Source organism: Rhinatrema bivittatum, chromosome 1 (genome assembly GCF_901001135.1).
Source record: "Rhinatrema bivittatum chromosome 1, aRhiBiv1.1, whole genome shotgun sequence".
NCBI lineage: Eukaryota > Metazoa > Chordata > Amphibia > Gymnophiona > Rhinatrematidae > Rhinatrema > Rhinatrema bivittatum.
In genome coordinates, this window is record NC_042615.1 from 118,526,344 (window position 1) to 118,545,566 (window position 19,223).

Sequence of the window (19,223 nt, forward strand, 5' to 3'; positions counted from 1 at the left end):
GAGAGACTATCAACAGGACAGTGCTTGTAGCACTTCTGCTCTCCCTGCGCTGTCGTTGCTGCTGTAAGAGTGGCGGGAGGAGGAGCAAATGGGGGCCGAGAGTTAGGAGTGTATCAGAAAGTGGATGGAGGAGATGGGAAGGGAGAGTAGAGGTGAGAGCACCACAGAGAGGGAGGAAATGGGGACCGAGGGATAGGTTCGGGAAAGATACAATGGTTAAGAGGTGGAGAACTGAAAAAGATGAAGGAGAAATAGAATAGTACAGGCAGGGGAATCACAGCCCACCTGCTGCCAAGACACAGCTGGAGATGGGATGAAGTGAGGAAGAAACGGGGGAATTGAGGGTGAGGTTGTCTGTTCCGGGGAGGTTGGGGAGAGGAGGTAGCTATTGAAGAAGAGGTTCACAGGTTTTCTAAGATGTCCCTAAACCTCTGCAAAACAAGTTTGCCCTGCAGTGCATTCACAGTGCTTCTAATTCCTTCTCCAGATCATTGATTAAAAATATATATATATATTAACTAGCAGCAGGTCCCTGTAGGAAATCACTTACCACCTTATTCCATTTGGAAAATGTGCCATTAATTTTTATTAACTGGTTTAAAGTCATACAGAACATGTGTGCTCTTAATTATAACCCAATTAAGTGTCCCCTTCTTACCCACTCACACATTTTCTGTCTCAAATCCTATGCTCTGTAACATTTTAAAATATGCCTTTCTTTGTCAGAATCATTAGCAAAATGAACGGATTGCATTAGATTTCTGTAGCCATTAGCAGGTACACCAGTAGCAGTTGCAGGATCGTGCCTGCTCTCTATCTGACAGGTCTCTGCTGCAAACAGATGGTGAAAGAGTCTGCCAGGAAAGGGTTAAATGGGAGGGTCTTCTCTCTGTTTTTGCTCTGGAAGGCAGCAGCAAGAGGAGGAAGATTAGAAAGCAGAGTGTATTTATGGAAGCTGCCAAGGGACTGAGGAGCTAGATCTCCAGATTCCTGGTAACTAAATTTTTTTTGTTTCTGTTTTAATTTTTTGCTTTGGTACCATTAAATAAGATTCCTGTACTGATCCAAAATCTTCAGGGCTTTGAACGCAGCAGAATAGCTCTAATGAAGAATCCAGCAATCTCCAGGAAGAACCTAGGCTGAAATTGAATTTCTAAGATTCGCTTGTCTGAAGGATCAGTTGGTGGATGCTGCCGATGCTCTCGCTCTGTGTGAAATTTGGGGGCCTCAGACATTTGTAACAGATGCGAGCAGTGCTATAACCAACCTACTTCATTTTTTTAAGGGTCTCAGCAGAGCTGTTTTCCTTTCCCAGCAGTGCCTTGCATGTTGCGGGCTGGAGGAGCAGTAGTTCCAGCTCTCTGGCAGCTGCCTCTGCAAGCTCTGCCTGGGCTGCTGAGAGGGGGGAATCTGTGTACACACCCTGAGACCGCAAGGGCCCGGTGCTCAGGAAACGCCAGAAGAAAAAGGATCCTGGAAGCACGGACTTTGTTGTGAGTGCCCTTCAGCCTCCGGAAACTTGCACTGCTCCCCTGGCTGCCCTTTCTCGAAGCCGCCTCACTGACAGATGACACTTTCTAAGAATTCGGCTCCCAGACAGGCTTGCAGAAGAAGACGGAATACTTAGTGAGGTGGTCCCTGCGATGCTCCATCAAGTGCCCGGACCTGGATGTCACGCGCTGGTTAGACCTCTAAAAGCCGGCGGCAGGCTGCCGGCTCATCTGATTTAGAAACCCCCAGCCTAAGGGCCGACGAGAATGTGGTGCTGCTCCCAGTCCCAGGGGAGGTATTTAGCTCTGTGCTGTGCCCGCCACTTCCCTCATGCACCTTGCGGTTCCAGGGCGGCCCCCGGCTCATGCACTCAACTCCCGCCAGATCGGGGGTCATCTGAATGGCAGTCTTGAACTTGTGGTGATTGGGTAAGTTTGGACTCGGTGATTGTTTTTTTTTTTTTCAACACTAGGTAGCCAAATGTCAGTGATTTGTGCTGTTCTTCTATCCACTGCCTGGTCCTGCTCTTCATTCCCGTTAGAGAGGATCACAGTAGCCATGATTTATGAATGACGCTGGCAGTCGTTTATTCTTTGTGGCCAGTGCTTGCAGTAAATTTTAAGGCTAGGAGCCTGCCAGTGGAAAGCACCTTTAAAAAGTGATTAAAACATTTGCCTTGCACAGAATAACACAGGCGACTTACTGAAGTCAGATTTTATTACCATTTAAGGAAAATAAAAATGCTTCCTGGTTAGGTAAGGAGGGGATGTGCGGGTGGGTAAACTGTTTTCACCTTGGTTGACAGTGGCTTTCAGTGGGTTTAAACTGTGCTTTATTTAAAGGATCAGGCAATTCAGAATAAACTTGGGTTTCTTCACCCAATACTAAACATAATCCTGCTGTCTCTCTATCAGTCTCCTTATTACCCTGTTAACACATCACCCCCTCTTCTCTTCCTATCTGCCAAGATCCCTTTTAACTTTCATCACCCTTATAGTGCAACCTGTGATTCTCTTGTATGTTTGGGTAATGTTATCATTTGCTTGAGCCTGCTTGTTTTGCTTTGATCTAATGAAGGGAGTGACTGCTTCTGAAAACTAGTCTGAAAGTCCACCAGGAAGGTGTCCCTTGCAACTTGTTTTGTTGATCTTTATTTCTACTATGTTTTACGAAAGTGCAAGGATTTCAGAAATGCATATGTGTGTTAGGCAAAGGTATGAAATGGTTGGAGGTATATGGATCTAGCTATTGACTGTTTTGAGCAGAGGGGCGCAGTGGTTGGACACTTGCCCACAAGTGATGGTGTCAGTGCGGGAGGTAGCAGCATAAGAGAGAGGGGGAGGCCTTTCTCATGCTGCTAGCTCACGCCTGGTGCATCAGCTTATGTTCAGGCAGGAGGAGGAGGTGGCAGCAGGGCAAGAGAGGAGCCTTTTCTCTTATTGGGCCCTTCTGCCTATTCTGTCAGACCTGATTCCTGGGCCCTGCGACCTTGCACTTGGCCAGAGGACAGGCACTGCAGAAGGGGTGCGTCACTTGGTGTGGAACTGAAGAGAATTGGGGATTTATTATGAGATAGGAGAGAGAACAGTGATGGGGAGAAAGAGACAAAAACAAGGGAGGGTGGAGGGAGGACATAAGTGAGAGAGAATAAAACAGAAGGCAGAAAACAACCTGAAACACAAGTGGGGAAGAGGGACTGAAAGATCAGAAAAAAGGTTGAGGGTGAAAGTGATAAATTTCCATTTATCTATCACACTTCCATAATGCTTAGCGATTCACAACATGTCTAGTCAAATATAATAAGCACCCCAATGTACCAAATCAAATACTCAAAACAAATACCTGGATTATTCGTATACAAAGTAAGGCTAAGACCCTCACCATTAAAGCTCAGATGATAAATTACTGTAAATACCTCAAACATACTTGAATAGGGGACATCCTAAAAAAAAAATGCAAGACAAAAATATAGAGAGCAGAAAATGAAATGGAAAGAGGAAGAGATGGCACATAATACATGCAGGAAGAGCAAGTGATGGGGGTGGATGAGAGAGGTGAAGCTGTCGGGCAGAGAGAAAACCAGAAGTGTGCATCCTAGGGAGACTGAGATGCAAATCAGGAGAGAGAGGTGCAGATGGCAGGAAGAGATGTGTTGAGATTGTGGGTAAATGGGGGATAAGAAATGAGTTAGAATAGGGTAAGACGTGTCAATGCCCCTTTCTGGTGCATTCTCTGGTCCTGCCACACATGAATAAATATAAAAAGAATAAATGGGCATTTAACAGGGTTGGGGGAAGAGTATGAGCAGAAGGAAGGGAGTAAATAAAAAGTACAGGAGAGGTACTGAATGAATAGAAAAAACAATGGATAACATAAGAGTTGGAAGACAAGGGACATGCTATAGAAATTTCTATTCCTTCTTGAACAGACAATAAAACAAAGAGTTGCAAAAATGGGACACAAAATGTACACTCTGGAAGATAGGTCACCGAGTAGATAGGGAAGAACAGAATATTATAGAGGGGAAAGGGTAGAAAGAAAGCAGGAAGTTGACATTTCAGTACATAAGAACTGAAGGCTTGCCATACTGGGTCAGACCAAAGGTCCATCAACCCCAGTATCCTGTTTTCAACAGTGGCCAAACCAGGTCACAAGTACCTGGCAGGATTCCAAGGGGTAGATAGATTGCAAGCTGCTTATCACAAGAATAAGCAGTGGATTTCTGCAATTCTACCTTAATAATTGTTAATGGACTTTTCCTCCAGGAACTTGTCCAAAATTTTTAAAAGCAACTATACTAATTGCTTTCACCACATCCTCTGGCAGCAAATTCCAGAGCTTAATTATACATTGAATAAAAAAAATTCTCTCTTATTAGTTTAAATATATTACCTTGTAACCTCATTGTGTGTCCCCTGGTCTTTGTACTTTTTGAAAGAGTAAACAATTGATTAATATTTATTCGTTCCATTCAATTCATTATTTTATAGACCTCTATCATATCTCCCCTCATCCATTTCTTCTCCAAGCTGAAGAGTCCTAATCTCTTTAGCCTTTCTTCATAGGGGAATTGTTCCATCTCCTTTATCATCTTGGCCGCCCTTCTCTGTACCTTTTTCAATTCTGCTGTATCTTTCTTGAGATGTGGTGACCAGAATTGCTCACAATAATCAAGGTAAGGTCACACCATAGAGCGATACTTTTTTTTATTTATTTAGATTTTTAAATTCTGCCTTTTGCACTTTTTTCAGCACTTCAAAGTGGATTACTTTCAGGTATTAGGCATTATTATAGTCTCTGTTTTATGCTCCATTCCTTTCCTAATAATTCCTAGCATTCTATTTGCTTTCTTGGCTGTTGCTGTACACTGAGCAGAACATTTCAACGTATTTTTAACAATGACATCTATATCCTTTTTCTGAGTGGTGACTCCTAGCCACCACTCAGGAAAAGGATCGAGGCGTCATCCAGTCTTACCAAACAACAAAGATTAAATCAAATATTTTGTTCTGGACTGTATTTGAAGAATTGGTAAAATATGCAAAAGTTAAGAGAGAGTATACTCACAGTGCATGGGGTAGATTTTCAAAAAGCGTACTTTTGTTGGCGCATCAGGCGCAAACAAATGTACGCTGGATTTTAGTAGATACGCGCGTAGCCGCTAAAATCCTGGATCGGCGCGCGCAAGGCTACCGATTCCGTATAGCCGGCGTGCGCCGAGCCGCGCAGCCTACCTCCGTTCCCTCCGAGGCCGCTCCGAAATCGGAGCGGCCTCGGAGGGAACTTTCTTTTGCCCTCCCCTCACCTTCCCCTCCCTTCCCCTACCTAACCCACCCCCCCGGCCCTGTCTAAACCCCCCCCTTACCTTTGTCAGGGGATTTACGCCTCCCGGAGGGAGACATAAATCCCCGCGCGCCAGCGGGCCTCTAGCGCGCCGGGCCGCGACCTGGGGGCGGGTCCGGAGGGCGCGGCCACGCCCCCGGACCGCCTCGGACCGTAACCACGCCCCCGGACCCGCCCCCGAAACGCTACGTCCCGCCCCGAAAACGCCGCGCGGATTGGGCCCGCCCCCGACACGCCCCCGACATGCCCCCCTCGGAAAACCCCGGGACTTACGCGAGTCCCGGGGCTCTGCGCGCGCCGGTAGGCCTATGTAAAATAGGCGCACCGGCACGCAGGGCCCTGCTCGCGTAAATCCGGGCGGATTTACGCGAGCAGGGCTCTTAAAATCCGCCCCACAGTGCATTTGTATGGTTTTTTCCCTGGCCGTAAAACTACAGTAGGCCCATAACCAATCAGGTTTCTATCTATAAAAGCCTCTGACTTCATTCCAGGTGCTGACTTCTGATCACCAACCCTACAGCTTAGTGTATGTATTTTGTCGCTTCCAAATCTTTTAGGGAAAAGTTCCAGCTAAGTACCTAGCAAAAAATAAAAATAAAACGTTTCATCTTAAGTTAGGTCAACTATTCATATACTAGTGCGCTTTAAGTTAAACTATATTAAATTAACTCTGAACAACACAGTAATTGGTTTTGTAAACATACACCAACAAATGGTGTCAGTCACCTGCCTAGTTCTTTAATACAAATAAACCTGTGCCTTTAGGCTTTGTCATATTAATAGTACATCAAATTGGAATATTATCTTTCATTGAGAAGGTGTTATTTAATATGTTGCTTTGTGGGGTAAAACATCTGGACAACTTATGCCTTTTGAATTCTCACCTTGCATTAGAGTGTGGGGGTTGATTTTTTTGTCATTTAATATTTGAACATACTGTGTGTTGACATTTATGTTAGTGTGCTATTTATAATAGTAGCTAATGCTCTCTACATTATTAAGGAATAACAAACATGCATTGTTCTTGTTTTATTTATAGATACATGTTACGTTTATCTAGACAGATTTTGCAATCCTGATTAATCCAAAAATAACACCTAACGCATGCGTGACCTTGAGGAGGATATAAAGGAAGTGAAAATAAACACTAGATTGCTATAGGCTTGTGAAAAATACTAATTGTATGAAGTAAATGATTGAAATAGATTTTAAAAAATATAAAAATTAGTTCCAAAATACCAACAAGTAGTTGAGCAGGGGTGAAGGGATGGCTGAGGAGAGATATGATAGAAGTCTATAAAATAATGAGTGGAATGCAACAAGTAAACATTAATTGGTTGTTTACACTTTCAAAAAGTACAAAAGTACATAATGAAGTTACTAGGTGATACATTTAAAACTAATATGAGAAAATATGTTTTACTCAATGCATAATTAAGCTCTGGAATTAATTGCCAGAGGATGTGTTGAAAACTGTTAGTGCTATATTTAAAAATGGTTTGGACAAGTTCCTGGAGGAAAAATCCATAAACCATCATTAAGGTGAAGGGTTGTGAGCATTAGCTCCTCTTGCCATGGCAGAGGCGATGCAACCTCAGGGATATAACCCTAAGGTTTGCGCCAACGGCAGGTTAATAAGTCTTTGCACGGGCCAGACTAGGAGAAAGTCCAGCAAAGCTGGCTTGGATGAAGGCTGGAATTGAAGACCCGTGGAGCTAAGCTGAAGATGAGGGCTGTGACTGAAGCTGAAGACAAGGTTGAAGACAGACTTGGATGACCTTTACTGAGGCATTGAAAGAATGTCTTGAGGCAGCCTTTTCTAGGAGAGGATCGATAACATCATCAGAGGGTGCCTCAGGAGCTTTCCCACTGCGGGCCCTATAAATCTGGCTGTGTCAGCTCACATGGTAGGGAGCCCTGCAGCATCCTGCCGTGCTGTAGTCATTGTTGACGTCAAGCCACTTGGGGATCACTGACAGCGTTTGGGTGAGTGCAGCTGCTTGCGGGGCCATCTGCAAGCGGCAAAACATAACAGTACCCCTTTGTCTAAGCCCCCTCCCCAAGCCTCTTATTTTAAGCTTCTGGGGAGACGTCAAAGGTACATCTTTACCATTGGGGAACTCAGGGGTTCGGCATGACATCTAAGGATTCATTGGTCTCTGGATTGAGCTGCAGAAGTATCTGCTGGGTGATCCTGTTTTACAGACAAATATCCTTCGAAGGGACAAGGACATGACTCATAGATTCTACGATTATCATGTTGAATGAGGACCACTCCTGCATTCTTAACAGTCACTTCTACCTCCATTACAATGAAGTTCAGAGTTTTTGGGCAGTCGCCTGGATAGCAAGATGCTAGGGTCTGCAGTCATGTCTCAGATCATAAGCTGGAACAGGATGTATACTGGAGTGGCAGATCTGGTACTTCAGGCGAGGAGGTCCAGAATGTAGCACCCAGAAATAAGAACGAAGCACTGCAATGTTCTTGGCAGGATGGACCTCCATTTGTTGATCTGTAAAGTGTTCCAGTCAATGGATGGTTGATGTAGTCTGAGCCAGGGTAATCCAAGTACAAGAGGGCTAATTTTCTTAGGTAGCACATAGAACTATGGAGTTTCTTGGTGGGACCCAATCTGCATAGGCAAGGTGGTTGTAGTCATGGGACCTGGTATGGGTTCTCCGTAGACATAAGAAATAACACAAGGAGTAGTCAAACTGCACCGATGTAACAGCATTTCCTGAATAAAGTTGCCCATGGCTCCGGAGTCTATTAAGTCTTCAATTTGAACGGCCAGACTAACTCAAGTAAGGGATAGGGCCCTATCCCTAGCAGGACCCCCAATATGGAACAATATGCCTTTAGAAATCAGATTGCAAAGAAACATCAAAACCTTCAGAAAAAGTTTTAAAACATGGCTATTTAAACAAGCATACCAGAAAGAGAATTGAGAGGAGAACCCAGGGAAATGTGGGTAGCAGTCAGTCAAACTCCCACACACACCTTATTTTTCTCAGTGCGTGTGTTTCTCAGTTTTATATTCTAATTCTTTATTTTTTTATTTTTAAACAACAAATAACTAGAGTTAAGTAGTACTTTATCTTTTAGCTGAGACAGAGAAAACTAGACATGACTTATAACACCCACCAAATAATATTTATTATGAAACTGTTACAGTATTTTGGATGGCACCTGTTTAATTGTTAGAATTCTAGACACTTTATACAACATAGTTATGTGCCCTATTGTGAACTGTTGTGATGGCACCCGCTTAACGATGGTATAGAAAAGATTTTAAATAAATAAATAAAAATAAATAAATAAAACTGAGTGTTTTCTGAATGTAAAGCACACCAGGATCATTAAGTATGGGGAGGACACAAAGTGGTGAAAAACTGCCCTCCCAATTACAATTCTCTTTATGGTGGTGTCTGATCTCTTGGGACAATGGCTAACAAAATGTCCTTGCGTGGCACAGAAGAGGCAGAGATTATGTAGTTTTTGCCTTTGTTTTTCATCTACCAAAAATCGTGACTTGCCCATCTGCATGGGTTCTTCAATGGCAGTGACCCTCGCTAGCTCTGGAACAGGCTCCAAGGGAGTTAGAGGCTGAGGACCCATAGGGATAGTCCGAATAGAGGTCTTACTCTCTTGAGCTTGTTCCTGAAATCTCAGATCTATTCAACTAGCCAAGGCAATAAGTGCTTCTAGAGACGGGGGTAGGTCACGAGCCGCTAGTTCATCTTTTATTCTCCCAGATAAAAGTTGCAAAAAATGGTGGTTTGGCTATCTTTGCCCCAACCAAGTTCAGAGGCCAAGGTATGAAATTCCACTGCAGTCGCCCACTGAATAGGTGCTTTGACGGATATGAAGAAGCTCTGTGGCAGTGGATGAGATACACCCGGGTTGGTCAAAGATTAGGCAAACTGTTGTGTGAAGTTGTCCATATTCCTGAGAAGTAGGTCATCTTATTCTCACAAGGGAGAGGCCCAGGCAAGAGCGGGACCATCTAACAAGGAAAGGATATATATAATCTTGACATGATCCGAAAAAATTGGGCTGGTTGTAACTTGAAATGCATTTTGCAAACCTTAAGGAACCCTCTGCACCCCTTAGGTTCGCCACTATACCTCAGAGGTGGTGGGAGCTGAATGATGGTTTTCACAATTTGGGTAGGTGCCAGTGTGAGGTTCACTAAAGCCGGTACTGAGACAGGACCAGGACATTTGTCTTGTATTATATCTAAGCACTGAGATAAGGCCTGTAATAAGCCATGGTCAAGTTGCTGTTGGGCCTGTTGCATGAACCTGTTCAAGAGACCATTCAATTTGGATTTTTGCTCCTGCATCTTGAGTGACCAAGGCAGCAATGGCCTGTCTCAAAGATGTGTTCACAAAGCTCATGGCCTTAGCACCCTGTTGCGAGTGTGAACCTCTCTTGCTGTGGCGCAATTGACGCAAACTCGGGGAAAGGTACGGGTTTATCCCTCTGCTCCTCTCCCTTCTCCAGTCCATCAGTTGGAAATCACACGTTTTATGGCCTCGCCAGCATTCACTCCGAGAGCTGAGGAGCCTGATGTGTGGGACTGTTTGGGAGAGTTGTCCACTCCGGCATAGGAGGCGTCTCTGAGCCCAGAACTTAGACAACCATGTTGCAAAGGGCAAGCGTGGTGAACACCTGCAGAGCACCGGGAGATGACTTCACTTTCAGGCTAAGTGTAGAAGGAACATCGCAGATCGCATTAACGCCGGAGCTAGCTTCACCTTTGGCAGTTTCCCCGGCTGAGTTGACCAGTGCAGGACCACCCGGTACCGTTCTAGAGGCCGGGGTGCCGAATGAAAACCCTAATGTAGGGACATTGACGACCATAGTGGGGGACACTATCGGTAATGAGCCTTTTAAGATCCTGGCTCGCCCTGAGGTGGTGACTTTAGGAGCTTTGTGGGACCTTGTTGCAAGTTTTGCGACAACATTAAAAACCTTAAATACCAAGTTAGACCATTCTGCTTTCAAATGCCTACAAACGTCTTTGGAAATTCAAATGCAGGTTAACTTATTATCAGCTAAAGATTCTTGTATAGAAGAAAAAGCAAAGAAGACTCAAGAATTTAAAGCTGCAACAGTTAAGGACAGAGAAGTTTTGGCAAGATGAATAGAATATTTGGAAAATAACGCCAGACATCTCAACTTGAGTTTCCTCAACTTTCCCAGAGTGGTTGGAGAGATTCCCTATACAATAGTAAAGAAATTCCTGCAAGATACCTTGGGGTTCACAACCAACAATTTACCTTCGATAAATACTTGTTTTTTCCTTCCAAAATCTACAACTGCTAGAATGACTATAAATGTTAAAAATGATTTATCTAATTGTTTAGAAAATTCTGCAATGGCAGCTATAGATAGAGGAACATTATTGTTTTCTTTTATTACTTCTTGTGATTTAAATCAAGTAATGAAAAATTATTTCAGGAAATATCCGATTAGTTATCTAGATTCTCCTATAAAAATATATTCAGATTTAGCTTCAACTACTCAAGCATGACATAGAGGGTTTTTAATCCTTCACCAAGAATACCATTCCACTAGGTTTCTCCTTTTTACTTAGGTTTCCCTGCAAATGCGTAATTAGAAAAGGGAATGAGCATTTTATTTCCCCCCGAACAGTTAAAACTGTTTGTGGAGTCTAACAAAGCAGCTACTTCTTCACCGTTAAGCACGTAAAAAAATAGATAACGCTGGATAAGTGTGGTATGTCTTTTTTCTTTTAATGACTTTCTCTTTAAATTGCATCTACTTCCTGAGAGAGAGAGAAGCCATAATGCCCTCACACTAGATCGGTATTTATATCTCTATGGGAGGCCCACCTAGTAACTCGAGGTGAGGTTTATGTATTAGTGTAGGGCAGCAGTTCTCAACTGGTGTGTCGCAAAGCACTGGCAGGTGTGTCGCGCACCCGCTGCTCTTCCCCCCCCTTTCACCTCAGCAAGACTAACACTGCTGCCATTCCTACCCGGGCTATCAGCACCTTCAAGCCCCGAGGGGAACGGCAGCAGTGTTTTGTGGAAGTCGGCAACAGGAACGTAACCTTTTCTTCTTCCCGCCCCTGTGACCCGGAAGAGGAAGTGATGTCTACCGGGCACGCGGGAAGAAGAAAAGGCCATGCCTGCATGCTGCTTCTGCAGAAGAAGGAGCACAGCGCCGCTGCCACCCCCCCCCCCCCCCAGCTCCGACCTCCCCTTCTCTGGCCAGCGTGACACCTGCAAGAAAATATAAAACTATAATAATCAAACTGCAAAAAAAAAAAGGCTGGGGTGGGGAGAAAAGAATAACATTACAATCTCAGCTGATTGCTCTGTGCTGTGATCGATTGCAGCACAAGCAAACAGCTGAGTACTGCTTTCTTAGTGCTGTGGGGCTGGGGAGGTTGCTCCTGCTGCAGTTTCCAGCCTATCAGGACTCTTCTTATAATAGCAGCATACCGACTACCTTGTGCTTTAGCTGCTGTGTACTGTGGGAGGGGGTGAGTGAGTCAGAATGTGTGTATGTGTATGAGAATATGTATGTATAAGTAAGAGAAACGTGTGAGACTGCTTAGGAAAGTCACTGGTGTGTGTGCGAGAAAGAGATTGGTCAGGCAGGTGACTGGTGTGTGTGTGAGCAAGAGAAATTGGTCAGGCAGGTGACTGGTGTGTGTGTGTATTTGTGTGTGTGTGTGTGTGTGTGTGTATGAGCAAGAGAAATTGGTCAGGCAGGTGAATGGTGTGCGTGTGAACAAGAGAAATTGGTCAGGCAGGTGACTGGTGTGTGTGTGTGTGAGCAAGAGAAATTGGTCAGGCAGATGACTGGTGTGTGTGTGTGTGTGTGAGCAAGAGAAATTGGTCAGGCAGGTGACTGGTATGTGTGTGTGAGCAAGAGAAATTGGTCAGGCAGATGACTGGTGTGTGTGTGTGTGTGTGTGTGAACAAGATAAATTGGTCAGGCAGGTGACTGGTGTGTGTGTGTGTGTGAGCAAGAGAAATTGGTCAGGCAGGTGACTGATGTGTGTGTGAGCAAGAGAAATTGGTCAGGCAGGTGACTGGTGTGTGTGTGTGTGTGAGGAAGAGAAATTGGTCAGGCAGGTGACTGGTGTGTGTGTGTGTGTGAGGAAGAGAAATTGGTCAGGCAGGTGACTGGTGTGCGTGTGTGTGTGAGCAAGATAAATTGGCCAGACAGATGACTGGTGTGTGTGAGCAAGATAAATTGGTCAGGCAGGTGACTGGTGTGTGTGTGTGTGTGTGAGCAAGATAAATTGGTCAGGCAGGTGAGTGGTGTGTGTGTGAACAAGAGAAATTGGTCAGGCAGGTGACTGGTATGCGTGTGTGTGTGAGCAAGAGAAATTGGTCAGGCAGATGACTGGTGTGTGTGTGTGTGAGCAAGATAAATTGGTCAGGCAGGTGACTGGTGTGTGTATGTGAGAGAAAGAAGGAGAAATTGGTCAGGCAGGTGACTGGTGTGTGTGTTGAGAGAGAAAGAGAAATTGGTCAGGCAGGTGACTGGTGTGTGTATGTGAGAGAAAGAGAAATTGGTCAGGTTGGTGACTGGTATGTGTGTGTGAGAGAGAGAGAAATTGGTCAGGCAGGTGACAGGTGTGTGAGTGTGAGAGAAATTGGTCAGGCAGGTGACTGGTGTGTGTGTGAGCAAGAGAAAGTGGTCAGGCAGGTGATTGGTGTGTGTGTGAACAAGAGAAATTGGTCAGGCAGGTGACTGGTGTGTGTGTGTGTGTGTGAGAGAGAAAGAAAAATTGGTCAGGCAGGTGACTGGTGTGTGTGTGTGTGAGAGAGAGAAATTGGTCAGGCAGGTGACTGGTGTGTGTGTGAACAAGAGAAATTGGTCAGGCAGGTGACTGGTGTGTGTGTGTGAACAAGAGAAATTGGTCAGGCAGGTGACTGGTGGGGGTGTGTGTGTGTGAGAAAGAGAAATTGATCAGGCAGGTGACTGGGGTGTGTGTGTGTGTGTGTGTGAGAGAGAAATTGGTCAGGCAGGTGACTGGTGTGTGTGTATGAGAGAAAGAGAAAGTGGTCAGGCAGGTGATTGGTGTGTGTGTGAACAAGAGAAATTGGTCAGGCAGGTGACTGGTGTGTGTGTGTGTGTGTGTGAGCAAGATAAATTGGTCAGGCAGGTGAGTGGTGTGTGTGTGAACAAGAGAAATTGGTCAGGCAGGTGACTGGTGTCTGTGTGTGAGAGAGAAAGAGAAATTGGTCAGGCAGGTGACTGGTGTGTGTGTGTGAGAGAAAGAGAAATAGGTCAGGCAGGTGACTGGTGTGTGTGTATGAGAGAAAGAGAAATTGGTCAGGCAGGTGACTGGTGTGTGTGTATGAGAGAAAGAGAAATTGGTCAGGTAGGTGACTGGTATGTGTGTGTGAGAGAAAGAGAAATTGGTCAGGCAGGTGACAGGTGTGTGAGTGTGAGAGTGAGAGAAATTGGTCAGGCAGGTGACTGGTGTATGTGTGAGCAAGAGAAAGTGGTCAGGCAGGTGATTGGTGTGTGTGTGAACAAGAGAAGTTGGTCAGGCAGGTGACTGGTGTGTGTGTGTGTGTGTGTGTGAGAGAAAGAGAAATTGGTTAGGCAGGTGACTGGTGTGTGTGTGTGAACAAGAGAAATTGGTCAGGCAGGTGACTGGTGTGTGTGTGTGTATGTGTGTGTGAGAAAGAGAAATTGATCAGGCAGGTGACTGGTGGGGGTGTGTGTGTGTGTGTGAGAAAGAGAAATTGATCAGGCAGGTGACTGGTGTGTGTGTGTGTGTGTGTGAGAGAGAGAGAAATTGGTCAGGCAGGTGACTGGTGTGTGTGTATGAGAGAAAGAGAAAGTGGTCAGGCAGGTGATTGGTGTGTGTGTGAACAAGAGAAATTGGTCAGGTAGGTGACTGGTGTGTGTGTGTGTGTGAGAGAGAAAGAGAAATTGGTCAGGCAGGTGACTGGTGTGTGTGTGTGAGAGAGAAAGAGAAATTGGTCAGGCAGGTGACTGGTGTGTGTGTGTGAGAGAAAGAGAAATTGGTCAGGCAGGTGACTGGTGTGTGTGTATGAGAGAAAGAGAAATTGGTCAGGTAGGTGACTGGTATGTGTGTGTGAGAGAAAGAGAAATTGGTCAGGCAGGTGACAGGTGTGTGAGTGTGAGAGAAATTGGTCAGGCAGGTGACTGGTGTGTGTGTGAGCAAGAGAAAGTGGTCAGGCAGGTGATTGGTGTGTGTGTGAACAAGAGAAATTGGTCAGGCAGGTGACTGGTGTGTGTGTGTGTGTGTGAGAGAAAGAGAAATTGGTCAGGCAGGTGACTGGTGTGTGTGTGAACAAGAGAAATTGGTCAGGCAGGTGACTGGTGTGTGTGTGTATGTGTGTGTGAGAAAGAGAAATTGATCAGGCAGGTGACTGGTGGGGGTGTGTGTGTGTGAGAAAGAGAAATTGATCAGGCAGGTGACTGGTGTGTGTGTGTGCATGTGAGAAAGAGAAATTGTTCAGGCAGGTGACTGGTGTGTGTGTGTGTGTGTGTGTGTGAGAGAGAAATTGTGTGTGCCATTGGCCTGCAATGGGAAAAGAGTACGAGAGTTACTGGAGAGGGTAAGTAAAGGTGGCTTTTTAAGTTGATCTTTCTTGATTGACTGCCATTTTAATTATTAGGTATTATGTGATGTGTCTGCTGTTAGAAATAGTTTATTGGTGTTTGGAGAATTTTTAATAATTTAGATTATTTTATATTTCTCGGGGAATGTATAAATAGAAATTTGGAGACAAAAACTGAACTGGAAACAGCAAGAAGCCAAACTCTGTATGCAGTAAAACAATGCAAAAACAAAAACATTAGCTTTATGGTCACTTTATTCTGTATTTGGTGAGGGTCTGTCTGTGTTCTGCGTGTGTGACCCAGCTAAGGGTGTTCTGCGAGCTTATAGTTTCTTGGTAGGGATCTATAGCAGCTTGGCTTGTTCTGTTTTCCTAATAGGAGGTGTATTGGTGTTTAGGGCCTGGTGTAATTTTTGCAGTGCTGCCTTTTCATAGGTAGGGTTGTTACTGTTTGAGTTCCATAATGTAAGTGTAACTTTGTGCACATTAGTTTGTGTACATTATTTCAGATCCTGGAAGTCTGATAGGTGCTATATTTTTGTTTTGCACAGAATGCAGAGTGGCGTTTTTGGGTTTCCATTCCAGTTTCTGTTTCCATATTTGTAATTTGTGGTCTTTCTGTACTTGGTGAAGGTTGATTCTATGTGTGTGACCGAGGTGAAATATTTCACTAGCATGTAGGCATTTTGTATCAATATTATTTGTTGTTTCTCAATAGAACATGCATTGGTGGTAAATTACTGTTTTTTCATAAGGAGGTCTATTGCACCTGGTAGGAGAGAGTGTTTATGTTGCTGTTATTAGAAATTACCAGAAATATCTTTTTTTGTATGGTAAATTGAACGGGGAATGTCCTAGTTCTGCTCTGCACCCATTGTTGGGTGTCAAGGGGGTTCCTGTGGAATGCAGAGTGTTTGTTTACATTTAGCCTGGTGATGGTCACATTTTCAGTGTGTCACGCATGTGAGAACCAGCTGTGAGGTGTGTGCCAACCGAAAAAAGGTTGAGAACCACTGGGGTTAGGGGCCACTTTGACATTCAAAGTGAGATGTACGAACAGAACAATCCTCTCTTGTGAAGATTTGATGACCCTCGGAGTGAGGAAACTCACCCAAAGATGAGATTTGTACAATGTTCTCTCAATCTAGCTTGATGGACTCTCTACCTGGGTAACATCAAGCTAGGTTGAGAGAACATTGCACAAATCTCATCTTTGGGTGAGTTTCCTCACTCCGAAATTCATCAAATCTTCACAAGAGAGCACTGTTCTATTCGTATGTCTCACTTTGAATGTCAGTGGCCCCTAACCCCTACACTAATACCTAAACCTCATCTTGAGTTACTAGTTGGGCCTCCCATCGAGATATAAATACCTATCTAGTGTGAGGGCATTATGGCTAGTTTCAGAGTCTCTCTCTCTCTCTCTCTCTCACTCATAGCTAGGCTGGCTCTCCAGGAGCTTAAAAACATCACAGCCCCTATTACAAGGCTTTACACAAATGAAAAAGGTGTAGTTAAAATACACATTAAAGCCATGCAATACAGCTTCGCAAAATTGTGAACTCAGTCAGAAATCACACCTCAAACTCCTCCCTTTTTTCTGATTTGCATCGCACCATGCGTTGTGGTGCATTCGCAGGCATTAAAAGACGTTTTTGCATGCTATAAGGCATACAAAAACGCCTTATAGCATTTTGATAAATGACTCTGTATATTTTTTTCTGGGAAGTGGATTAGATATTATGCCTGGAGTGATTTGGTTTATTGAGAATGATTGTGTTATCCACAGATTTCCGTTACAAACTTTATTGTTTGTAAATCAAAATTTTATAAATAAAGAATAAAAAAAAAGATAAAAGTAACAGGGGCTGTTAGCTCAAAAACAGATTAAAAGAGAAAGTAAAAGTGAGAAAAATAGTAAACTAAGTATAAAATGTATGAGAGTATAATGGTATTAAATGAGGCTGAAGGTGAGTTGTAAAGCAAAAGACAAGTAAAAAGGATGAAAAAGACAGTATAAAGCAAAACACTCTTGGAGAAAGTCCCTATTAACATATATTAAAAAAGATATAGGATTTGCTGAAGTTCAGAAACAAACCGGACGAGCAAGGGAAAGGCGGGTGAAATAAAGACAATAGAATTGAAGATATAGCACAGACTGTTAACAGTGCACAAACGCTGCTATACAGTTAAAAATGTAATAAGCTCACCTTTATGTTATTAATTAATGCAGCATATATGAAGGTCTGGTATGAAATGGAAAAAGGGGCAAATCAAAGAACGAGTTGAAAGAAAAATACAAATTTAAACAAAGCAGTATAAGGAAAATCTTTATAAAGTAGTTTCATAAGGGACTGTACAAGAATAAAAATAAAACTGTAAAAGGATAAGAGTAAATGAATATGAAAATAATATTTTCAGCTAAAATGGGAATGTAAAACTTACTGGGATTCAAAGATTTAATCGGGCGAGGAGACGCTGACAAAGCTTGCAAGGGAAGGTTTTTATAGGGTGAAAAAAACGGCACGAAACAGAGGTCAGGTGAAGAGTGACGAGAGCTGTCAGAGGCACAGGGGACCGCCCCCCAAACCAGTGACGTCAGATCGGGCATCCCTTGTCAAAAACAATCAGCTGTGCAGAGAGCCAAATGGGGCCGTTTCTAATGAGATAAACCGAAATCGAAAAAACAAAAGTGAAAACAAAAAAAGACAAAGGGAAATAGTGGACTAAAGAAACAGAAACAAAGGCAAATGAAACCAGGAGAACAAAGAGGAAAACGTGTGTGGGGGGAGGGGGACAGGGACAGAAAGGGGGAAGCAGAAGGGAAGAGGAAAAGGAATGGAGGAGGGGAAGCTGGAGAAAGTAAGGGGGGAGGGGGGGGAAATTACATCTCTTTGTCCATGAGACATATGATCTTAAAGGGAGAAGTAATTTGCATATAACAGGAAGACCCACAAGATAGGCAGGAGAGGATCCAGATCAAATTAAAGAATATTGCACAAAGTTTTTCAGAAAAATACAGACCATTCAATATTAGCATTTAGATTGTGTGGGGAAATGGTATTAAGCATAAGGATCCATTTGTACTCTCGTTGAAGAAGTGTATACGAGAAGTTACCCCGGCGCGGAGAGGGATGGCAAATTTCTAACACAGCAAAGTGTTAAGTCTCTGAGAGAGTGGTTAAAATCTTGCCAATGTTTAACCAGGGGGGGGCATACTCTTTGTGAAGTCTGAGACAAGAAATGTGTTCAAAAATATGTGTACAGATCTTCCGTAAAGTCTTGACTACATACAAAAGTGAGCATGAGCACATAATGCTATATAATATATGATTCCAGAAGTGGAGCCAACTGAGGAAAATGTTGTGGAGAGTTTGGCTCCATGAATGTGGTTTAAAGAAAGGGAATATGATGAGCAACCTTTACACCAGTCACAAGGAGTGAGGCCTCTCTTCTGAGATAAGGGAGAAGAGGATGGGGGTACGCAAGTCAGAGGCTAACACTAGGTCCTGTAGATTGCGACCCCCCCCCCTCTTAAAAGCGAACCGTAGATACTTTTTAAAAGCGAGTGTGGTTGTAAACAGGTCCAATTCTGACAAATGATGACACACATATGTCAGCTAGCTGGAGAATAGGCCATTACACAGGTGACAACATCCTCAGTGGACAGGGGGAGGGATTTTACAAACAGCAAGTCCTTCTCTCTCTATCTCTCCTCCTCCTCCTCCCTTTGTATCATCATGTTTCCTCTCTCTCCACCCTTCTCCCCCCATCCCCTGGCATCATCACCCTTCCTTTTCCCCCACGCCCCTTGGCACATTCAGCAGTCCATTCCCTGCCCCCACCCCATGTCCGGGAATGGCAGAAGTCTGTGAGCAGGCAGGTTTACCTTTTGTGAGTTCCTCCTCTGCCGGCTTCCTTTTGCAATCTGAACTGCTCAAGGCCAGCAAGTCTGGCAAGACTCCAGGGCCCCGTGGAGTTTCTATTACAGCCAGCAGAGGGGGAAGCAGGAGCAGCTGTAGATGAACCTGCTCTCCGACAACCTTCCCCCCCCCCCTCACTGGAGGCAGGACATCCTGGAGGCCAAGAGGAAAAGAGAAAATGAAAACCGCCGCACACGTGCCCATTAGCCAATGGCACACAACTGTGCCGCGACACACCTGATGGGAAACGCTGGTCTAATACATTCATATAAGACAAAATTAATTTTTCACCTACTTATGGTGATCATAATTGATTTGCCTACTTAATGTGATACCTGTGGTAAATCTGAGCCACTATTTACTAATCTTAAATTG

The 19,223-nt window shown here is 44.1% G+C and overlaps 1 protein-coding gene across 5 annotated transcripts in view; it reads left to right on the forward strand.

The window, feature by feature from the left end:
* Positions 1-19,223, forward strand: part of FAM149A (family with sequence similarity 149 member A) — a 261,077-nt gene that overhangs the window by 119,167 nt on the left and 122,687 nt on the right. Inside the window, exon 1 of one of the 5 annotated variants that reach the window (XM_029586944.1) lies at positions 929-1,919. The exons of the other annotated variants lie outside the window; for them this stretch is intronic. Coding sequence (XP_029442804.1) covers positions 1,822-1,919 — 98 coding nt within the window. The 5' untranslated portion in view covers positions 929-1,821. Of the gene's footprint in view, positions 1-928; positions 1,920-19,223 lie in introns of those variants that run through there. 5 annotated transcript variants of the gene reach the window in all.